This window comes from Triturus cristatus, chromosome 11 (assembly GCF_964204655.1).
Source record: "Triturus cristatus chromosome 11, aTriCri1.1, whole genome shotgun sequence".
NCBI classification, from domain to species: Eukaryota; Metazoa; Chordata; class Amphibia; order Caudata; family Salamandridae; genus Triturus; species Triturus cristatus.
Genome location: NC_140594.1, coordinates 80,328,257 through 80,348,731, shown reverse-complemented (window position 1 = coordinate 80,348,731; position 20,475 = coordinate 80,328,257). Strand labels below are relative to the sequence as shown.

Below are 20,475 nucleotides of genomic sequence, written 5' to 3'. Positions count from 1 at the left end.
CGCTTTCTCCTTAGTTACTGAAAAACCTTTGAAATAGAACAAGGGCATTGGTATGTTGACTTTATCGATCTAAAGGCTGTGTTTGAAAGAACTCCCAGAGTTAAATTATGGACATGGAATTAGGGAAATGGGCATCCCAGGTAACACCTTGAAGCCTGTGGCACCCTGAGCACTGCAGGACACATAGATTGGACCATACCCCATCATAAAGAAGAAAGTGGAAGTCACCTACTTGGTAGACTTGGCTACCCCAGAACCCTCACAGGCTCATCCATGTGAAATAGGCTCAAGTATCACCGCAATAGGGCAGACATCACCATGCTGAGGATGAATGATAGAAGAGACTTCTTATCCTCCAGTACCCAAGATGGAAATGTGGAAGGAGTAGGTGTCTCATCCACCTTTACAGAACAGCAACAAATGGCCTTCTATCAGTTATTGAGGCAGGTTGCTGGAATGTTCTCTCTGACCCACATGCTGTGCTTATGATGTGGGCACCGGGGACAGCTTGCCTGTCACAAGCAAAATATACAGGTTACCCAACCAGGTTCAAGGCCAGCATCAAAGCTGAGGTTGCCAATATGTTGGAGTTGGGAGTGATTGAGCCCTCCAGTAGTACTGGTACCCAAGTCCAATCTCAAAGGAAGGAAGCCTGAGATATGAGGTTCTTTGTGCACTACAGATGACTCAGTGCAGTCACTAAGACCGATGCCCACTCCATACCAAGAGCTGATTACCTCATTGATAGGTTGGGGCAGCACATTATCTGAGTACCTTTGGCCTGACATCAAGTTATTGGCAGATAGCCCTCACCCCACGAGCTAAGGAGAGGTCTGGTTTTCCCACACCTGAAGGCCACACTCAATTTAAAGGGAAACCCTTCGGGTTGAAAAAAGGACCAGCCACCTTCCAGAGTTTGGTGAATCGATTAATTTCAGATCTGGAGAGTTTCAGTGCAGCTTACTTTGATGATATGGCTTTATTTTGTTCCACCTAGGAGGATCACCTGGTCCACCTCAAAGAAGCGCTTCAAGCCCTGCAGCAGGCAGGTCTGACTCTCAAGGACAGTAAGTGGCAGATAGAGCAAGGCTCTGTTATGTACCTGGGCCACCAAGTTGGTTCATGCCATATACAGCCTCTTCAACCCAATATCCAGACTATTCTGGCCTGGGTAGCTACAAAGGCTCAAACCCAAGTAGGAGCCTTTCTTGGACTGGCTGGATACTACAGGAGACTTGTGAAGGGTTATGGTACCATAGTGGCACCACTAACTGAATTTCCTTCTAAGACACAAACCAGAAAAGGCTTTCAATACCCTCAAGGAATCTCCTGTCCTGAAGACACCTGACTTCAGAAAGGAATTCATTGTTCAGACAGATGCCTCTGAACATAGGAATGAGGCTGTGTTGTCATAGATAAATGATTTTGAGGTTTCCTCATTGAAGGAAAGTGCCCCTTTTCGCATGGTTACCCTCTAACTTTTTGCCAGATACTTGATGCCAACTTGGCTGGGTGTGCTGGGATCCTGCTAACCAAGCCCCAACACCTGTGTTTTTTCCTGAAACAGTGCCTTTGTACCCACAATTGGCACACCTCTGGGGCCACATGTAAGTCCCTTGGAAAAGGTACCCCTGGTACCAAGGACCTTTAACCAAAGAGGGCCTCGGAGGCCTGCATCATGTATTATACCACCCTCAAAGACCCCTCACCTTAAAATCCCCACCCTGCCAATTTAGACCGGGTGTTTTGGTGCAGAATAAGCTAAAGAGTCGACATGGCACACATCCCTGTGTGCCATGCCCACCAACACTGCCTGTGGCTTGGGTAAGTCAATCGTCTAGCAGGCCTTACAGCCCTAAAGGCAGGTTGCACCATATACAGGTGAGAGCATAGCTGCAATAGCAATATGCCCCTACAGTGTATGTGCAATTCACAGACATTGTAAGTGCAGTTAAGCCATTTTGAATGCACGGACTGGGAGTTTAACACAAACACCACAGCTCCATGATGGTTTTACTGAAGTCTGGAAAGTTTGGTATCACACTTTCTAGCACATTAAACCCACACTGATGCCAGTGTGGGATTTAATGAAAAATGCAGTCAGAGGGCATCTTAGAGATGCCCCCTGAAAAACAGCCAACTCAGGTGTGGCTCCTGACTTGCTGCCAGCCATCTGCCACCACCAGACAGGTTTCTGGACTCCAGAGTAGAGAGCCTCCACTCTCTGGGTCTGGAAACAAAGCACATCTTGGGCAGAGGTGTCATGCCTCCTCTCCCAGGATGGGCAGTGTCCTCCAAGTGGGAGCGCCTAAGGCCTGCCGCCTTTCTTACCTGCCTCCAGCCTTTTGATTCTATCAGCAACTGGCTCCCACTGGTTCTGACCCCCGTTTTGGGCTCGAGAACCGAGGGTAAAACCTAGCCAGGAAGCACAGTGTGCCCACCTTTGCCAATCCCAAACGTCAGATGGGGAGGCGAAGCGAAGGCCACCTCTCAGTCCCCGCCATGTGGGGGGGCCCCGTCAATCAGGAAGTGGCCTATGCCCCCCCCCTCCACTAGAGGGTGGCATACTAGGGGGAGTAGGCACCCCAGAGAAGGGACCCATTAGTCCCAACCTGCACACCTCTGTAATGCCCCTGACCCTTGCCTCTTCAGATTCAAACCCGGCATGTCCTTCAGCCGGCAGCCTCCAAGAACCCAGAGGACCTGTCCTGCCTTACCATGGAACTCTGATCTCCTGTGGACACCGAATTTGTCCAATACGAACCCAAGTCAGGACTCCGGATCTAGCCGGATCCACGTGTCCTCACCACTCTGCACCCAATGCTCACGGCCCGAGTGGCCCTACACCCCAGCGAGGCCCCTCTGGCGATCCTGTGTTCCAGCGTTGGGCAGCCTCCACCGACCTTCTCCTTGATGCCTGCAGCCTCATACTGAAGCCCCCCCCCCACCGGAACCAGTGAGAAGAACATGACATGAAAGGACACCACTGCACCCGCAGCGCCTAAGACCTGAGGTGCCCAACTGACGGTGTCCAGCAAATCGTCATCTTCATCCTCCAGTCGTTGGTTTCCTTCATCCAGTCTGCTGGCTCCAGCCGGCAGTCCTTTTCAGTTGTCACCGTCCTCCATTGAAAAGCATTGGGCTCCCAACACCTCCTGAGTACCCTGCACCCGGCCGCCCCTGTGCCGCTGGTGGTGTGGACTTGGTGGCAAACTAGACCCCTGTTGCCCTTTCCTTAACCTTAAGAGCTTGGCTCCCAAGACGGAGTGGCCTGCCCGTGAGCAGCCCCCAACTGAGGAGCCCGCTAGCCCCATTGGTTAACATTGGCACCCAGCCCTCTGCACCTGGCCGCCCTAGTGACACTGATGGTGTCCCTTGAGTACTAACCTGAATCTTGGGGAACCTTGGCTCTACCCTCCAAAACGCCTACTCTGAAACTGTTTACTTACCTGCAAAATTAACATTTTGTTTTTCACCATTGGACTGAATGGTAGGTTTTCTCTGAAAATTATTCTAAAGTGTTTTATTGTTTTGTACTGCAGTAAAAAGTAACTTAGTGCCTTCACAAGTGTTAACCTGTTTCCTAATGTCCTGTGTTGGTTGAACTGTTAGGAGTGTGGTTCATGCTAAACTAGGAAAGTATTCTCGTAGTAATTTCAAGTGCTTTTGAACTGTTTACAAATCGCTTTCTTAACTGCAAAAGTAATCTCAATGTTCGTACAAATCCAGTGTTCACTGTATTCTAAATAGTAACATGGTATGAAGAGTTCAATTTACCTGCTAATAAGTAAATCCTTGTTCTAGAAATAAAACCACAAAATAACTTTCTATACAACAAATTGGTCTGGATTCAGTTTTTTACTATGTGACATCATTTCTTGCCTGAGTGTGTACAACAAATGCTTAACACTACCCTCTGATAAGCCTGACTGCTCAACCACACTACCATAAAACAGAGTAAGGTATTATGTACTGTAGCCTCTGCTATACCTCTGGGGATCTCCTGGACTCTGTGCACACTATACCTTACTTTGATATAGTATATACAGAGCCAGCTTCCCACACTCTTGTACGTTATTCCCAAAGTAAGGAGTCCGCATTAACGTATTTGTGTCACTGAAGCCGGGAGTGTGCTAGGTACTTGCATCCAAAATGGGGCCAGATTCTGTACCAAAATGCCCTGAAGCTTAATTGTTCTATCGTTGTAAACACAATCCTCAAAAATCTAATTTTTCTCATATATTCTTGAGCTTTTAGCTGATAACTTAACCATTTGTCAGAAAGCTTAAAGGTTGATAGAAGCACTAGCCACGAGCATTTGAAGGAAGTATTCATACCACGTTACTGATGTGCTTATTGCTGCTCTTATTGCCTGAAAGCTCATAGTTCAAAGATGTCCATGTATTGATTTGCATCGGCAGATCAGCGTGCACAGCTTACACTGTGGGTTAATGCACCATGCTGCATTGTAGTTTCTCCTCTATTTGTCTTTGCATTACTGTGATTTTACAGGTAGCCAGGATGTTTACAATAGCTTACTGGATTTCTTTGTGCCTTTTCCGTAACTTCTCTGCCATCTTCATCATACACCAGTGTAGTGCTTCTCCCACATTAAATGGCTGTGCCACTTGACACTAAATGTAATAAAAATTAACTTTGTTTTGATATTTGCAATAAATTAACAGCTGATGGTTTCCCATTGAAAACTCTACACAACCATAATCTGGAGTTTATTTCTGCGTTCAGTTTAAAAATAAATTAATTTGACTGGGAGATAAGTAATGGCCACTAGCGTGCTGAATTGTAACATAAATCAACGTTCTAGATTTAACTCCAGATCAATGTAGGATTAGAGAGACTACTTAACCAAAATCCTTTATTGGAATGGACTTTAGGAGTGTGACCATCCCCAATGCAAAATATAATCATTGACTATCTCCAGTCTTGGTATCAGTGTACTGTTTATATTCACAATTCAGATTTTATCTTACAAGCCGTGTTTTGATTTTTACAGGGAAGCCCATTTGATTCCAGATCACACAATCCGGGCACTTGGGCACATCGCTGTGGCATTAAGGGACACACCAAAAGTGATGGAGCCTATTCTTCAGATCCTGCAGCAGAAGTTCTGCCAGCCCCCGTCACCTCTGGACGTCCTCATCATTGACCAGCTGGGTTGCATGGTCATCACTGGAAATGTAAGCGAGAAAGAGAAGGTTGTTAGCAGATCGGGCCACGCAGGTGCACTAGTGCAAATGTTTACAGAGGCACAGAACAATTCTAGAGTGCCCAATGGGCAAAATAATCTTATAACCTGTTATGTGCAAAGAAGTCTGTTCAACTTCCCGGAAACAGGAGCATGGATACATAGAGACAAGATTATTCCTATAGAACGAGGAGCAATACTCTTAAGGTAAAGTACAGGAGCCATCATACTATTATCAGAGAGCAATTGAATGTAGCTCAAAGTGCATGGGAAGCCGGAGACCCAGTGATCTACCCACACAGCAAAGTGTAAGTACTGAAAGGCAGCAGAGACCTCGTCAAAATTAATAAAGAGCCAGTTTCTGGGTCTACCAGGTAAGCAGGAAACATATGAAGGGCGAGGGAAGCAGGGAACCTAGCCGAGTATCCCAGAGCCAGACGCATTGCCAAAATGTTAATGTTAAAGGTTTTTAAAGCACCCATATACCATTCAGCGTCCTGTCGCTAGTGTCTATCATGGTGAACAGTACAAAGGCAATCAAGAAAAATTAAACAGGCGAACCAAAGAGCCACGTTTTTAGTCCTTTTCTAAATGTATGCAAATTAGGCTGAGTGCTGAGATGGCTGAGCAGAGAATTCCACCATATAGCGGTGGAATAAGAAAAATTCCCTCCCTCCCTTACGTGCTTTTTTGATTTGGGGGATGATCACCTGCATGGCTGTGTTTGATCGAAGAGTTCGAGAGGGAGCATTCACTTTGAAAATGCTTTTAAGGAAAGCGGGCCCTGTCTGATTCAGTGCTTTGTGAGCCTAACAATAAGCCTTAAACGTATCTCTTGCTCTGGTAGGCAGCCAATGCAGTTCTTCAGTGGTTTTGAGGTTGAACAACATTTTGACAAGTTCTTCAACACTGAGCTGCTGTATTTTCCAGGGTCTGCAACTTATTGAGGCATCTCTCTTGGGATTCTACATATAGAGCATAACAGTAATCTAATTTGGAAATAACTAAAGCCATGACAACTGCTTTCCTCCACTCAAAGGGAAGGAAGGGCAAAACTTCCCTAAGTATTCTTAAAATAAGAAAGCAGGAGGATATAACCTGTTTAGTATGGTCCTTGAAAGTACGTTTGGTATCGAACATAACGCCCTGATTGCTTACTTTCTGGACTGGCATTAGAAGGGGGCCTTCATTAGGTGGCCACCAGTTAGCGTTCCAGTAAGAGTTTTCCTTACCAAACAGTAAAACGTTGATTGTGTCTGAATTTAGCTTTAAGCAGTGTTTTGCTTCCAATCTACAATGCAAGCATTGCAGGCATTGACTTGTTTGGCCCCTTTTTCAGACTCCGAGGAGACGAACACCACAATTTGGGTGTCGTCAGACCCACAAACTCTAATAAGTTTAACCAGCGGTGTGATTTATGCATTAGATAAAGTTGGGCTAAGCAAAGACCCCTAAGGGAACCCACATGGAAGAATAAAAGGGGCAGAAGTAAAACCCTCAAGAGCCACAAATTGCTCTCTATTTGACAGAAAGAATCTAATTAATTTTAAGGCCGGGCCTTTAATGCCTATTCTTTCAAGAGGGTTGACCAACACAGAATGGTCAACCGTATCAAATGCGGCTGACAAATCTATTAGGATCAGGAACACATTGCCACCACTATCCACAATGGCTCTAACCTGTTCAGTGGCCGCCACTAAGGCAGATTCTGTGCAATGTTTTAGTCTGAACCCGTGCTGAGCAGGATCAAGGCAGTTGGAAGTTTCCAGAAAAGAGACGACTGCACGATTGCTAGCCTTTACAAGCATCTTAGTGGGTAGGGGAAGGCGTGAGATGGGTCTATAATTCTGCACCTCAAGAGGGTCCAGCGAAGGCTTCTTCAAAAGGGGCAAAATAGATGCTTTTTTCCAAGCGGCTGGTAACAGCCAGACGTGATGATTCTATTTAGGAGCAAGGAACTTTGTAGAGGAGGGAAACATCCAGGATATTCAAGTGAGCACTCTGCTCCTAGGAATAGGAAGGACAAGCCCAGACTGAAATGTTTGATAGCAAAGTACAGTGGTCCTAAGGGGCATGGGAAGTAGAGAACCCATTAAAATACCCACAAAGCAAAGTACAGAGGTCCATAGAGAAAGCAGAGGCTCTATACAAGCGAGAGAGTAAGGTGTTATGTTGATGACACACCATTGGACCAATCAGCTGAGATTATTAGAGCTCCTGCATGGGTCTGAACAGGAAAGGGAGTAGGGAAATCTTTGCAATACCCATAGCCTAGTGTCCAGAGGTCCATGAGTAAGTAATATTCCCCTCTAAATATCAAAGAACACAGTGTGGTGCAAGGGATAAACGAAGTGTGGAACAGATTCTATAGCAAGTTGTGGGTTCCAATAGGCAAAAACATTGGTAAAGCCAATAGGCCTCGCTTTTTGGTTTCATCAATGTTTTTAGCATCACAAATAAAACAAGCAATTTACACTTTTAACCAGTTAGGGCTATTTGGAATGTTGCATTCTGGCAGCTATAGTTTCACCTTTGATGTTGTATATGTGTGCTCAGAAATCTTAGGATGCTAAATGACGTCGACTGAGCAGCCATGACTGACTTGGGGTGAGCCATGACAAGGGCCATGTTGACCTATGGGTCACCCTTCTCTACAGTTAGATATACTTGGTTGGTCATAGATCCCTTTGCAGTCTCAATAACAGTCTAAAAACACTCTAAAGTGTGATCCATTGCTATAATAATATATATTCTGTATAATTATCACAATACACAAGAATGTTTCATGAATCTAATGGCTGGACATAATTTCAACAGACTATCACAAAAACCTAAATACTTGTCAGAGAGACAGTCTAAAGCCTATACTTTCTGTGGTAATGCTTTCATGTCATTTTAAAAAGTGCAGTATTACGCATGACCTTTAGTAGCTCTGAGCATTGTTTTAGGTGTGAGGAGTATACATTTAAAGAAAGGATTTCATTTTCTTAAAGAAGTATTAAACTAGTTATTGTTACATTTTGTAAATTTTTCACTTTCACTTTAGTAAAACCTAACAGTGATAACTTGAACTGGAAAGCACTGGGGCTGTGCTATGATAAGGCCATTGAGATCTAGGCTCCTAATCTGCATGTGTTTTAGAATAATGATTTCTTGTTTTACGTCTTTTGCACCCCCAAAAAAGCTTGTGAGTCTGTTTTGTGTATACTTCTGTGATGGAAACAATTTGTTTGTGGCATGTGTAGCTGTAGATACACATGCTCTGCATACTCCTGCCATCTAGTGTTTGGCTAAGATGTGCACAACTTGTTTTTCTTCGAAGAAGTCTTTCGATTCACGAGGTATAGTGACTCCTCCAATGACTGGTAATGCGCAGGGGTATTGGCCCCATAGTTAGATTGTTTTCTTCCATCATCGGGGTCTGACGTGCATCGCCGAGGCTCGGAGTTGATACTGCATTGGTCATCGGCGCCTCTAAAGTCTTCCGCTCCCGTTGGCTTGAGAGAATTGGTTTTCTTTGTGACTTGTGTCGTCTCCGTCGTGGTTCTTCCTTCTGGTCAGGGTCTTCGTCGACGCCCCATTCGTGGCCTCAGCCCTTTCCAGCCTGTTCCATCAGGCTTCGTCCTCGAGAATGCACTGATCGTGATTGAGAAAAAAACTTTCATTTCTGTTGACAGTCCCATTCCAAGTACTCGTGGACATGTCAACACTCGATCTGCAACCTCTGCTTGTTTTCGGAGCAAGACAAGAACTCTTGCTCTGCCTGCTTATGCTTCAGGTCTAAGAAGACCATCCAAAACCGTGGGGATTGTTGGCTTGCTTGACGTACCATGGAACAGTGGTGCTACATGATACCCATGATATCTTCAGGGATCACGTCAAAGGGGAGGCTGATGTCACCAAACAAGCGGCCTCCTTCAGCCCGGACTCCGAGACAGCAGAACCGCAGGCCTTACCAGGCCAGCATCAGAATACATCAACAGTGAGTACAGCTCTTCACAACTCTAACTATCAGTTCTCCCACTGCTGCTTCGGTGGACGGCGTCGAGCCCACGATTGGGAACACAGACTTCTGGTCTGCCACAGCATCCCAGCCATGGCCAGGTACCGCATAATGCTTTGGACAGTTTGTCGAAGGTTATCCCCAAATGTTTAACTGATTCTTTTAGAGGACCGGGCGGGGAGACATAATCTGGCCACATGGTTGACACAAAGTCAGGTGGAAAAGTCCCTAAAAAGAGAATTTCCGTCTTCTCTTCATTTCACTTAAGTTGAGCTTTGGCTAGCCAGTAGAACACTGCGAGGAGGCGGCTCTTAATTAGGGTGCAGTTGGGCTCAGATCCCTTGCTCCTGGAGAAAAGCAATTGAGTGTTGTCTGCATTAGACAGCACCTTCGCTCACAGTTCTTCTGCAAGAAAAGCTATGGGAGTAAGGTATATGTTAAAGAGTATTGGACTCAAGACCGTGCCTTGAGTAACACCTGTGCACACTTGCCAGGGGCTGGCCGTGCAAGGCGGAATCCATACTTGCTGGCTTCTATTGGCCACAAAAGATGTCAGCCAGTCCAGGGCAAGCCCTGTTACTCCCACATCCTGGAGACGTCTTAGCAGTCATGAGTGGGGAACAATATTGAAAGTAACGGACAGATCCAGGATGATCAATACCGCCATAACTCCCCTGTCCAGGGTTCCTTTGATGTATTCTAATATCTCGACCAGTACAGTTTCTGTACTGTAACATGCTCTAAAGCCCAGTTGACTAGGATGAAGCAGATTGTTGACTTCTAAGACGTTAGACAGTTGCATATTAACTTGCTTCTCCAATATTTTAGAGAGGGCTAGAAGCAAGGATATTGGTCTATAGTTGTAACGCCCTGAACGTCTCAGGATCGTTTAACAGACACGATAATGAGAACGCAACCACTTGTGAAGGTTTAGTTATTTTAATGAAGGCAAAAATAATACAAGGAATAAACAAAGGTTATAGTCACTGGAATCCTCCAGGCTAAGTACGTTACCAGCCCACAGCACGGATGGTCCTAACCGTCCTCTGCATATACGCCGATCCCGGCGTATGCCAACAGAGGGCAGAAATGAAATGGCCGACAATGCCAATCGGTAGGCTGCGAGGGGCACGAAGAGTGTTGGGGAGAATCGAGGAGTCAGGGAAACACCCAGCCGGGGTCTCTACCTGAAGGGAGCAGCCGCTCAACCTCTTCCTCAAACTGCACCGGGACGCGGAGTCACCTCCTGGTGATGCGTCACCGATACCCCAATCACAAGCAAAGAAGACTGAACCGAGAGCAGCCGCTCGATCGATCCTGTGGACTTCCGAGTCTGTAACGCGGCAAACACCTCCTGGTGTGCGTTACAGCTGGCAGTCCCTGTATCTCTGGTCGGGCTGGGAGTTACGACTCCAACCAGCAAAAGCGCCACTGCGCTTTGACTCAGCCGAGTCAAAAAGCGAAGCTCAATGGTTATCCGGTAGAGCTTCCGGGTCCTTCACAGGTCACGATGGGGCAAGACACGGCCCAGGGAGTAACGACTCGACCTACCTCCGTTCTTGCCTTACTGGAGCACCACTCCGGAACACTGCTCTTCACTAAGCAGGTACGTCGGTGTAAACACAATATCCGACAGCGTTGTACCTCCCGGTTCCTCTCTTTATAGGGAGTGTTTTCCTTGAGTTATGTAACAGCTCTCCTGTTTACATAAGGGCGTGTTTTTCCTTGAGTTATGTAACAGCTCTCCTGTTTACATAAGGGCGTGTTTTCCTTGAGTTATGTAACAGCTCTCCTGTTTACATAAGGGCGTGTTTTCCTTGAGTTATGTAACAGCTCTCCTGTTTACATAAGGGCGTGTTTTCCTTGAGTTATGTAACAGCTCTCCTGTTTACATAACCTCTCAACCGCTAAGCATCCTGGGAGATGTAGTCCGTTTTCGCTGGTTACCGTTTTCCTCCCCTCGCATGACAGGAATTCTTGACAATAGTTGGCCAGGATGGCATGTGTCCGCTGTTGGTTTTTTAAGAACAGGGAGGACTTTTGCCTGTTTCTAGCTTAGAGGAACAGAGGCTGATCTTAAAGAGGTATTAACAATCTCATTTACTACAGGATTAATGCTCTCTGCCACTTGAGCTAGCTGTTTCGAATGGCATGGGTCATCTGGAGATCCAAATGTAATGGTCTGGAGCACCCCCAGCATTCAATGAACCTTAATTCACTCAAAACCATCAATTTTGGTTATTGCTGTTGGAGTCTCGTTACCAGCCGTAAAATTTCAGCATTCGGAAGCCTTCCCTGAACTAGGGAGGCTAGAATGTTTTCAATTTTATTAGTTTAAAAACTTACCAAGCTTTCGCACTAGTCTATCGAGGATATCTTCATATACATATATGCTGCTGGGGAGATGAAGCTTTTAACAATCGAAAAAAATCTCCTTAGACCTATTTCCTGCTTTTCCTAAGTGCTCCTCAAAGTAAATTTGATTTGCTTCGGTAATCTCCGCGTAGTTAATCTTTTGTAACTGCTTAAAGGTTTCTATGTCTGCTAAATTGTAGTACTTTCTCCATTTCTGCTCTAATAACTTGGAATGTTTTTTCTCTGCCGCAAGAGCAGCTGTAAATCATGGACTAAAAGGAGTGCTTCGCTATTTCTTGCTCCGAAGGACCTGACCCAACTCTTCTATAGCACTTCTGAACCAGCTATCATATTTAGCTAGGTCCTCATTCATAATACCAGATGATACAGGAGGGTGTTGCTTTAGCACCCTTGAGAACTCTTGCAGACCTATTTTATTGAAAGCTTTCCCATTGTGGAGCAAACCGTTCTGGGGGAGGTCCTGTGTTACTTGTTGTTGCCAAGAGAACCTAATTAAAAAATGATCCGACCAGGATAAATGTTGCGGATCCACCATCTGAATAGGCGTGTTGAAACAGACTTGGTCTAGCGTATGGCCGCCTTGGTGAGTCTGTTTTAACACATACATGCCGAAATTCAACATAGTATCTCTTTAAAGGCTAGGGCGTCTGCGCAGTCATTTTTATATAGATGTATGTTACAATCACCCAAAAGCATAAAGTATATTTAAGGGCTGAGCAGGCAATGGCGAGATCCAAAGACTTGAAAAAAGCTCCAGCAGGACCTTATGGCCTGTAAACTAACACTCCAGCTACTGATTGTTGGTGAGAGATCTGAATGGAAAAGCTCATGTCTTCTGCACCGCCAAGTCCATCACCCCCGGGCACCAGTCCACTGCCCTCTTGCCCACTGTGCCTCCTCCTCCTCCTCTTCCACCACCAGCCCCCCCCTTCTCCCCGCCTCGATCACCACATGGGCCTCCACTGCCACCTTTCCCTGAGGGTTCATAGCATTCATCCTACTGGGAGGGGAGTCCTCTACACCCTATGGACCCTTATGATGCCCCATACAATCCTGGGCCCTGGGATGATCCCTGTGATGATTACGGTGTGGTTTCCCTGGGAGACACCGGCCCCGCTTTACTTCCTACCAATCCCTCCCTTCAGGAGGACACAGCCTCTTATCATGAGGTCATCCATAGGATGGCTTCCTTCTCCAAGATAGATCTTCACACAATCCCTGAGGAGGAAGACTTCCTCATTGAGATGCTTCCCATTGCTCAGTGTAATACCTCCCCATGCTCAAAGGTATGTTAAAGGCAGCCTGGAAACCTTTAAAAACCCCATGAAAGCTAGAGTGGTCACTCCCAGGGTGGATAAAAAATATACTCCCTTCCCTTCGGACCCGTCCTACAGAAGAGGCCCGCTCCCATTAGACCCAGGATTTTGCGGCTTTGGGTGGCAAATTTCACAGCCAAAGAAAGCCAAATTTGTGGACCAAAACCTCAAGACTTGCAGTGTGCAAATAAATCTGCCTGCCACAGAAATACTGAAGGCTTGTGCTCTGTCGCTGCTGGAGACTGGGCTATGTCACAGTCTGTAACGTTGCAGAGTCTCCAGCAGCACAGCGCCTGGAATCAGAGGGTGTCTGATGCCAAAGAGAGCAGATTACAATATGAAGCCTGCTCTTTTTGGCATTGGACAACCTATGCGTGCAGGGGTGTTGGGAGGGGAGGAGTGGAGAGAGGAGGGGGGTCGGCAGAGAAAATAGAGAGAATATATAAAAAAAAAAGTAGGAGATATGGGGTAGGTTAGGGGTTAACTGGAGACAATGGGGAGCTGAGGGAGAGAAGTGTAGTGGAGGGTGGGGGACAGGAGAGCCTTTCAGTGGCCTACAGGGTCTGCAGGGGGCACACAAACATGTGAGGCAGCCTGCAGGCTAATTGTTCAGAAAGAGCTACATGCATTTCAAAGGCAGGCGACAGGGGAATTTAACACCTCTGCTGCCTGCTGGCCTGTTGCTCCCTCTCCCTTTACTGGCTCAGTGGCATCACAGAGCCAGTAAAGAGAGGGTGAATGCCAAATGTTTTTTTACATATTTTGTGGGCACTTTTGCAAAAGTGCAGATTTCGTGTTTTTTTGGGTTTTTTTTTTGCAAATCACCAAATCCTGGGGGGTCTGGCTAGAGGCGCATACCGCATGCGAATGAGCTAATGCACAGGGAACCTTGGACTCCCCACCGCCAAGTAACACCAGTAAAAATTTGGCTGTGGCATGGATGAGGGTGGCCACTCAGTCTGCCACTCAACTCGCTTGGCTTACTCTCCAGATATGATGGGGCTCTGTAGGATGAGATGGGAGACTTGATTCAACACCTTCTAGAGCAGTATAGGCAGTGGGCATAGGAATTAGTCACAGAAGGGCAGACTATTTCTAACAAAACCATTCAGTGTGCTCTAGATGTGGCTGACACCGCCACCAGGGGTGTAAATACCATCGTCCTCATCCACCGCCATGGCTGGCTCCATTTCTCAGCATCTGAGCAACATGCCTTTTGGAGGGGAACACCTCTGTGGGCCTCAAGTTGATCATATGCTAGAAAAAATCAAAAGGAACACTGGCACAGCTAAAGCTTATGGGGCTCTTCAGAACCCATCAGCATGTGGTTCCTCTCGCAGGTACCAGTTTCTGGACGGAGCCAAAACCACCTCCCTGGAGGCTACCACCTCGTGCCAAAGACCAGAACACCTGCAGCAACCCTTCCTTGGTTACTTCAGGGGTGCCTGTAAGAGAAAAAATTCAAAGAGCAGAGGGGGTTTGGCCCCGGTACTAATCCCAACAAACAGTAACTCGCTTTCCGAGCCACTGAACATGCGACACTCGTCGGGGGAAGGCTGCAGAGATTCCTCGCCCGCTGGCAACACATCGCCTCAGAACAGTGGGTACTTTTCATTACAGAGCAGGATTACTGCCTAGAACTCACTACCCTTCCAGAAAATATTCCTCCCTCACCCCCCCCCTCGTAAATACTCCCTCTCTGCAGATCATCAGTGCATCCTCCAATAGAAAGTCCAAGCGTTCCTACTCAAAGGGGCAATTGCTCACTTTTTTGCCGCTAAAGTATCAAAATTTATGATCCGTTCCCGCTAAAAGCCAAGGACCACAGTGCTACATTAGGGATAACAGATAACTTACTCACTCAGAGCTTTGTTGGGGTTTTTTACCAGCTCTTCCGAGAAGGAATTACAGGTACTCTTCCTACATATTAAATCGGTGTCCCCTTTGGATCCGGCCCCGCCAAGGATTCCCCGGTTAGGAATGCTCTCCATTCTTCCCCACCTCAGACAACTCATGATGATGTCTCTAAATTTGGGGTGTGTACTGCAGAAATGGAAACATGCCGTTGTGCTTTCCATATGGAAAAATCTCACTCTTGAGCCTTCGATTTTGGACAACCTTAGACCCATCTCTCTCTCTCTTGCCCTTTTTTGCGAAAATTTGGAAAAACATGTTAATCATCAACTCACTCTCTTCATTGAGGAAAGAGATCTACTTGACCCCTCTCCATTAGGTTTTTGGGTTGCCCACTCGACAGAATCTGCCCTACTTCTTGCGACTGAAATGCTTAGGCACAATGTGGATTACGGTCTCACCTCTTCCTAATACTACTCAACCTGAGTGCAGACTTTGATACCGTATCCCACGGCCTCTTGATTCAGAGGCTAGGGGAATGCGGTGTTGGCGGCCTGACCCTAAGATGGCTTTCTTGTATAACCACACATTTCAAGTTGCTCAGAGACCATTCACCTCTGAGACGCTCTTTCACCTCTGAGACGCTGACTCTTCCTCAAGGAGTTCCACAGAGCTCTATTTTGAGCCCCACTCTATTTAATGTTTACATTTGCCCTCTAGCAGAGCTCATTGAAAAGTATAATTTCAAGGTAGTATTATACGCTGACGACACTCAATTGATTGTGACTCTCTCAGCTCTCCAGTTCAAATCCTGCCTGATGGAACTGGCCTCTTGGATGACCGAGAGCTGCTTAAAGCTCAGTGCCAATAAAACGGACATCATGATAGTTGGCAAGGTCCCTTCCATACGGTCTACAGCGTGGTGGCTGGACTCTCTGACTCCTTTGGCTGGATCCCTGTACCTAAGCTGAAAGTTAAAAACTTGGGAGTTTGGTTCGATTCTAATCTTTCTTTCGAACCCCAAATCAGGTATGTGGCTCGGCACTCTGACAATGTTAAGAAAGACGCTGGACCTCCTCCCTATTGAATAACTTAAAACGGTGGTTCATGCGCTGGTTACATCCCAGTTAGACTACTGCAATGTGCTCTACCTGGGAGCTACGAGGGGAAGCCTAAAAAACTTCCAAAGAGTGCAAAATGCTGCGGCCCGTCTGGTCCTTAATCTTCCCAGAAGGGCTTCTGCTACAGCGGCTTTAGCCACCCTCCACTGGCTTTCACTGGAAAAGAGAATCCTCTTCAAGGCTCTTTGTTTTTTCCATAGGATTTTAGCTTTGAAAGGTCCCAAATTCTTACGCCCCCTGAAACAGCCCAATTTCCTGTGACATTACTTAAGATCCTCTTAGGCCAATCTTGCGCAAATTACCAAGATCCTAAAGGCCAGATTGGGGTCACGCTCCTAGTTCTTCCTTGCGGCCAGGATATGGAATTCCCTTCCGGCACCATTAAGAGCCGAACCTTCTGAGACTCTGTTTATGGATTTGTTAAAAACCTGGCTCTTTAGTTCTGCATAATTGCCCACCTGGGCCTTCTTTGTCACTTCTGCTTGGCCTCTGCAACCTGGTCTTGGTTTTAGTATGGGGACACACCGGTGTGGCACTCTATATATCTACAAATTATTATTAATAGAGCTTGTGGCACCATACCAACGCGGCAAATGGGTGTGCTCCCTATACTTTCTAATCCTCAAGATAAACTGGTCTCTCTGGCCCATTCTCACTCTTAGTGCCCTCAACAAGTACTGCCTGAGCATTTCCTTTGTGGTCACGCTCCAGGACGTCATCCCTTTGTTGCAGCAAGGTGACTTCTTGACTGCCCTTGATCTGAAAGATGCCTGTTTCCACATTTTCATCCACCTGGCACACCGATGCTACCTAAGGTTTGTGGTAAGTTCTGCCTTTTGGGGTAACAACCACCTTCAGAGTTTTCACAAAGTGCCCTATAGTGGTCGCCGCTCATCTTCAGAGGAACGACGTCCATGTCTTTTTTTTTATCCTGATGAGTGGCTGATCAAGAGCGCAAATCAGCCACAGTGCTTGGATCACATCCAGGCCACCATTAACCTGCTTCACAGACTAAGGTTCACAATCAATACCACATAATCTCACCTTCAGTCTCTACAAATGTAACCAATTAGGGGGCTGTCCTCAATGCTGTGGTGGGGGCGCCTTCCCCAGTCCAGCATAGGTTCAAACGTTTCACATGTTGCTCCTTCTCTTTCTGCCAGATCGCCAGGTAACAGTCTGGACAGTCCTCCATCTCCTCAGCTTGATGGCCTCTTGCATTGCCATAGTCCCCCACGTCTGGCTCCACATGCTCCTGCTACTGGAATGCCGTGCAAAAGAGCAATGGTAACAAGAGGAGGGTCACTGGGAGTATCTAGTGTTGATCTGGGGCCATACTCTCTGCAGTGGTGGAGCGCCAGCAATCCGTTCTGCTAGTGACCATCACTACAAATGCAACCCTCACCTTGGGGGGACACACTTGCAAGACCTTACTCTCCAAGATCTAGGGATAACCCATCAGCGGGATCTTCATATCAACCACCTCAAGCTGTCAGCCATCCAGCTAGCTCTCAAGGCTTTCCTTTGTCACATTCGCAACCAGGTAGTCCTTATTCGCACCAACAACATGGCCGCCATGTATCACCTGCAGAAACAGAGCAGAAAACACTCATCACAGTTGTCACATCTGGCTCAGAGCTTTTGGTGTTGGGCAATCGATCACAGAGTCCCTCTGCTAGTGGAGTACCTTCCGGGAATATACAGCGACTTTGCAGACCTGCTCAGTAGGGTGCAGCAACCAGTTCACGAATGGGAACTCCACCCCCAAGTCCTGCTCCCATACTTCTGCTGTGTACTTATGCCATTGGGGGTTCCCCGACGTAGATCTTTTCACCACTGCTGAAAAAGTCAAATGCCCAAACCTAGCCTCCAGGTACCCATAGCCGCACTTGTTAGGCAATGCTTTGTGGATGAACTGGTCAGGGATATTTGGCTGCGCTTACCCGCCTCTCTCACTACCTCCTTATATGAATAGAAAGCCATTGCAAACCTCCCTCAGCCTGGTGGTTCCCTCGTAGGCTAAACAACTATAGTTCACAACCCTCCTCGAGTTGTCTGTAGTCCCTCACGAGAAGCCCCCCCCCACCGGCCAGATATCCTCACTCATCATCAGGCACAGGCAGCTCAGCCTTGCAATTTGGCTCCTGAGGTCCTAGAGTTTGACTCCCTCAAGTTGCTTCTTGAATGTATGTCCATTCTCAAGGAGGCTCTCCGCCCAACTACTAAGTCCTGCTATGCAGCAAAGTGGAGAAGATTTGTTCACTACTGCCTACGGAAACCCATTGATCCTCTGAATCCAGTAGTGTAGGATATTGTATTGTACCTTTTCCACTTGCAAGACCAGGATTAACTTACACATCAATTTTTTTGTTTGGCCCAGAGTTGAAGCATGCCTACAGAATAGGGAACACACTTTATTTTTCAGAGTGCCCATTATTAAAGCTTTTATGGAAGGAATAAGGCAGCACATGTAGACCTTTTCTCAGTGAGTACTGAACTCTTATTGGCTCTGTAATAATTACATTTAAAAAGCAACAGTTACGCCAAATGAAGGAGAGGGAGAGAAAAGCAACGACTGCTAAGCAGCTACTCGGAAGGGGTAGGGCGAGCAAACAACGATGGGGGGAGAAGAAAAAGTACCTCAATCCCAGCGCGAGCAGCTGAAGATCACTAATTAAAAAGAAGCAATCAATACTCCACGAAAGGGAGAAACAAGGGAAGAGAAAGTAACAGCCACACACTGACCAATCAGGACCCAGCAAATAGTGACAATGATGCCAATAAATGGAAGTAAATGTGGAGGCTCCAAGCCCCTTTTTATTAGGTCTCGCCTGTTCACTGCCCCTGTTTTTTAATTGGCTCCTTTTACTGTCATTCTAAATGCCTTCTTTTTATTGGTTAATATGCCTAGTAGTCCCACCTTTTCTACTTTCGTAACTTCCCATAACGGCTTGCCTCTGTTACTTGTGCTTTTACTCTTCATGTTAATTTAGGTTACTCGGAGAGCACTCTTTTACTTTTGTCTGCCTGGCTGTGCTTGTTTGCTTACTTCGCGCAGGCGGAAAGGTTCTCGACCGATTCATTTGCAGTGATTGTTTTTTTTTTAATGTGGGCTTTTCCTTTTATAGCATTCACCCAAAGGTGCGTTCACCCGATCCTATACACTTCCTGTACACTTTTAGGTATGTGTAATTATGTTGAATTGTGTTTCAAGTTGGCAATTTTTACTTTTTTTTTTTTTTATCTTATATTAGACAGCGGAGTGCCGGCCGGGACATATTTTGGCGGTACCATAATGGAGCTAGCGACCCTGGGTCTGTCCGGGTTCAAGCCCATGTTATGCCATTGGCTGCCTATCTCCAGGATTCAAGACAGTACTCCTGATCTCTGTGTGGCCATTATACATTCTTTTACCAGCTTTTAGAAGACCTTTTATGAAGACCACATCAGACCATCCCATGTACTGTGTAACTGTGATGCCCCCACCTTTACCAGCTGCTCTCCATTCGGCCTGTCGATGTGTATTTACTGTTACGTAAATGGTTGCCTGCACTAAAGTTACTTTGGGGCATGCTTACGTTTTTCAATTCTCACTAGGAATACACCAGCAAACACCATTTTGGCACCTTTATGGACTTCCTCCTCCAAATCTGTCTGCCTCCTCGCCTATTAACGCTGCCTATAGGGGAGTATGTTGGCACCTGTTAGATACTCTAACCTGGTGTCTTAGTATCTGGAAAATAATGATGAGCACCATATCTAATTCACATTTGAGCCCTGTGTGTGCCTCAGTGAATGCCATGCCCAAATAGGCTATGAACACTATGATTGTTTAGAATGTAATGCTTTAGAGTACTTGTCCACTGACCTTTACTAGATTCTGCCTGTCCTGGACTGAAGACTAGGCCACCAAGATCACGAGGCAGAGGGTTGTATTAATGCTTACCTGATGTTGTCTTTGTAGTCACTCCTTGTTTAGATAGGACTGGTAACATTCATTTTGTCTGCATGCAGGGCTTCAGTATAGCTGTTGTTTCTCTTTTAGCAATACATTTACCAGGAGGTCTGGAACCTTTTCCAGCAGATCAGCGTTAAAGCGAGCTCTGTTGTGTACTCTGCTGCCAAGGACTACAAAGATCATGGCTACAGGTAAGCACTGCCTAAATAGTTTCTCTGACCCAAAAGGGACTTCCAACTTTAAATTAATATCTGATTTTTCTCTTTTTATGCACTTCGACGTTGTCCTACAACTCTGGCCCCTCACCATAGGCCATAGAAAAGGTATAATCATGCCACCCCTCTTCTGTTTTTATTTTTCATTTCCTCCGGGTTTAGTGCAGTGGGTCGCTGCCTTAAGCTTACCTTTGCCATCTCTTCTGAAACATTCTGTATGAAATTGTCAAAAGACCTTAGTGTCTCATCACATCATGACCACAGAATGTTATGGTGTCCTTCATTGTTTTTTTTGTGTAACTTTTAACTTGTATCTGTTTTATGTCCCTAAATAAATGAATGGGAAAACTGAATATTCACAGTTTTTCTTTTTCTTTAGGGGCAGATTTCCATTCCTTTCTTTTCTGTTTTAAGAAAATCCCGTTT

At 46.2% G+C, this 20,475-nt stretch overlaps 1 protein-coding gene across 4 annotated transcripts in view; it reads left to right on the top strand.

The window, feature by feature from the left end:
- PI4KA (phosphatidylinositol 4-kinase alpha) overlaps nt 1–20,475 on the top strand; it is a 548,133-nt gene that overhangs the window by 141,540 nt on the left and 386,118 nt on the right. For all 4 annotated transcript variants that reach the window (XM_085633226.1, XM_085633227.1, XM_085633225.1 and 1 more), the window contains exons 16-17: nt 5,015–5,198; nt 19,922–20,025. In XM_085633226.1, coding sequence (XP_085489352.1) covers nt 5,015–5,198; nt 19,922–20,025 — 288 coding nt within the window. The remainder of the gene's footprint in view (nt 1–5,014; nt 5,199–19,921; nt 20,026–20,475) is intronic.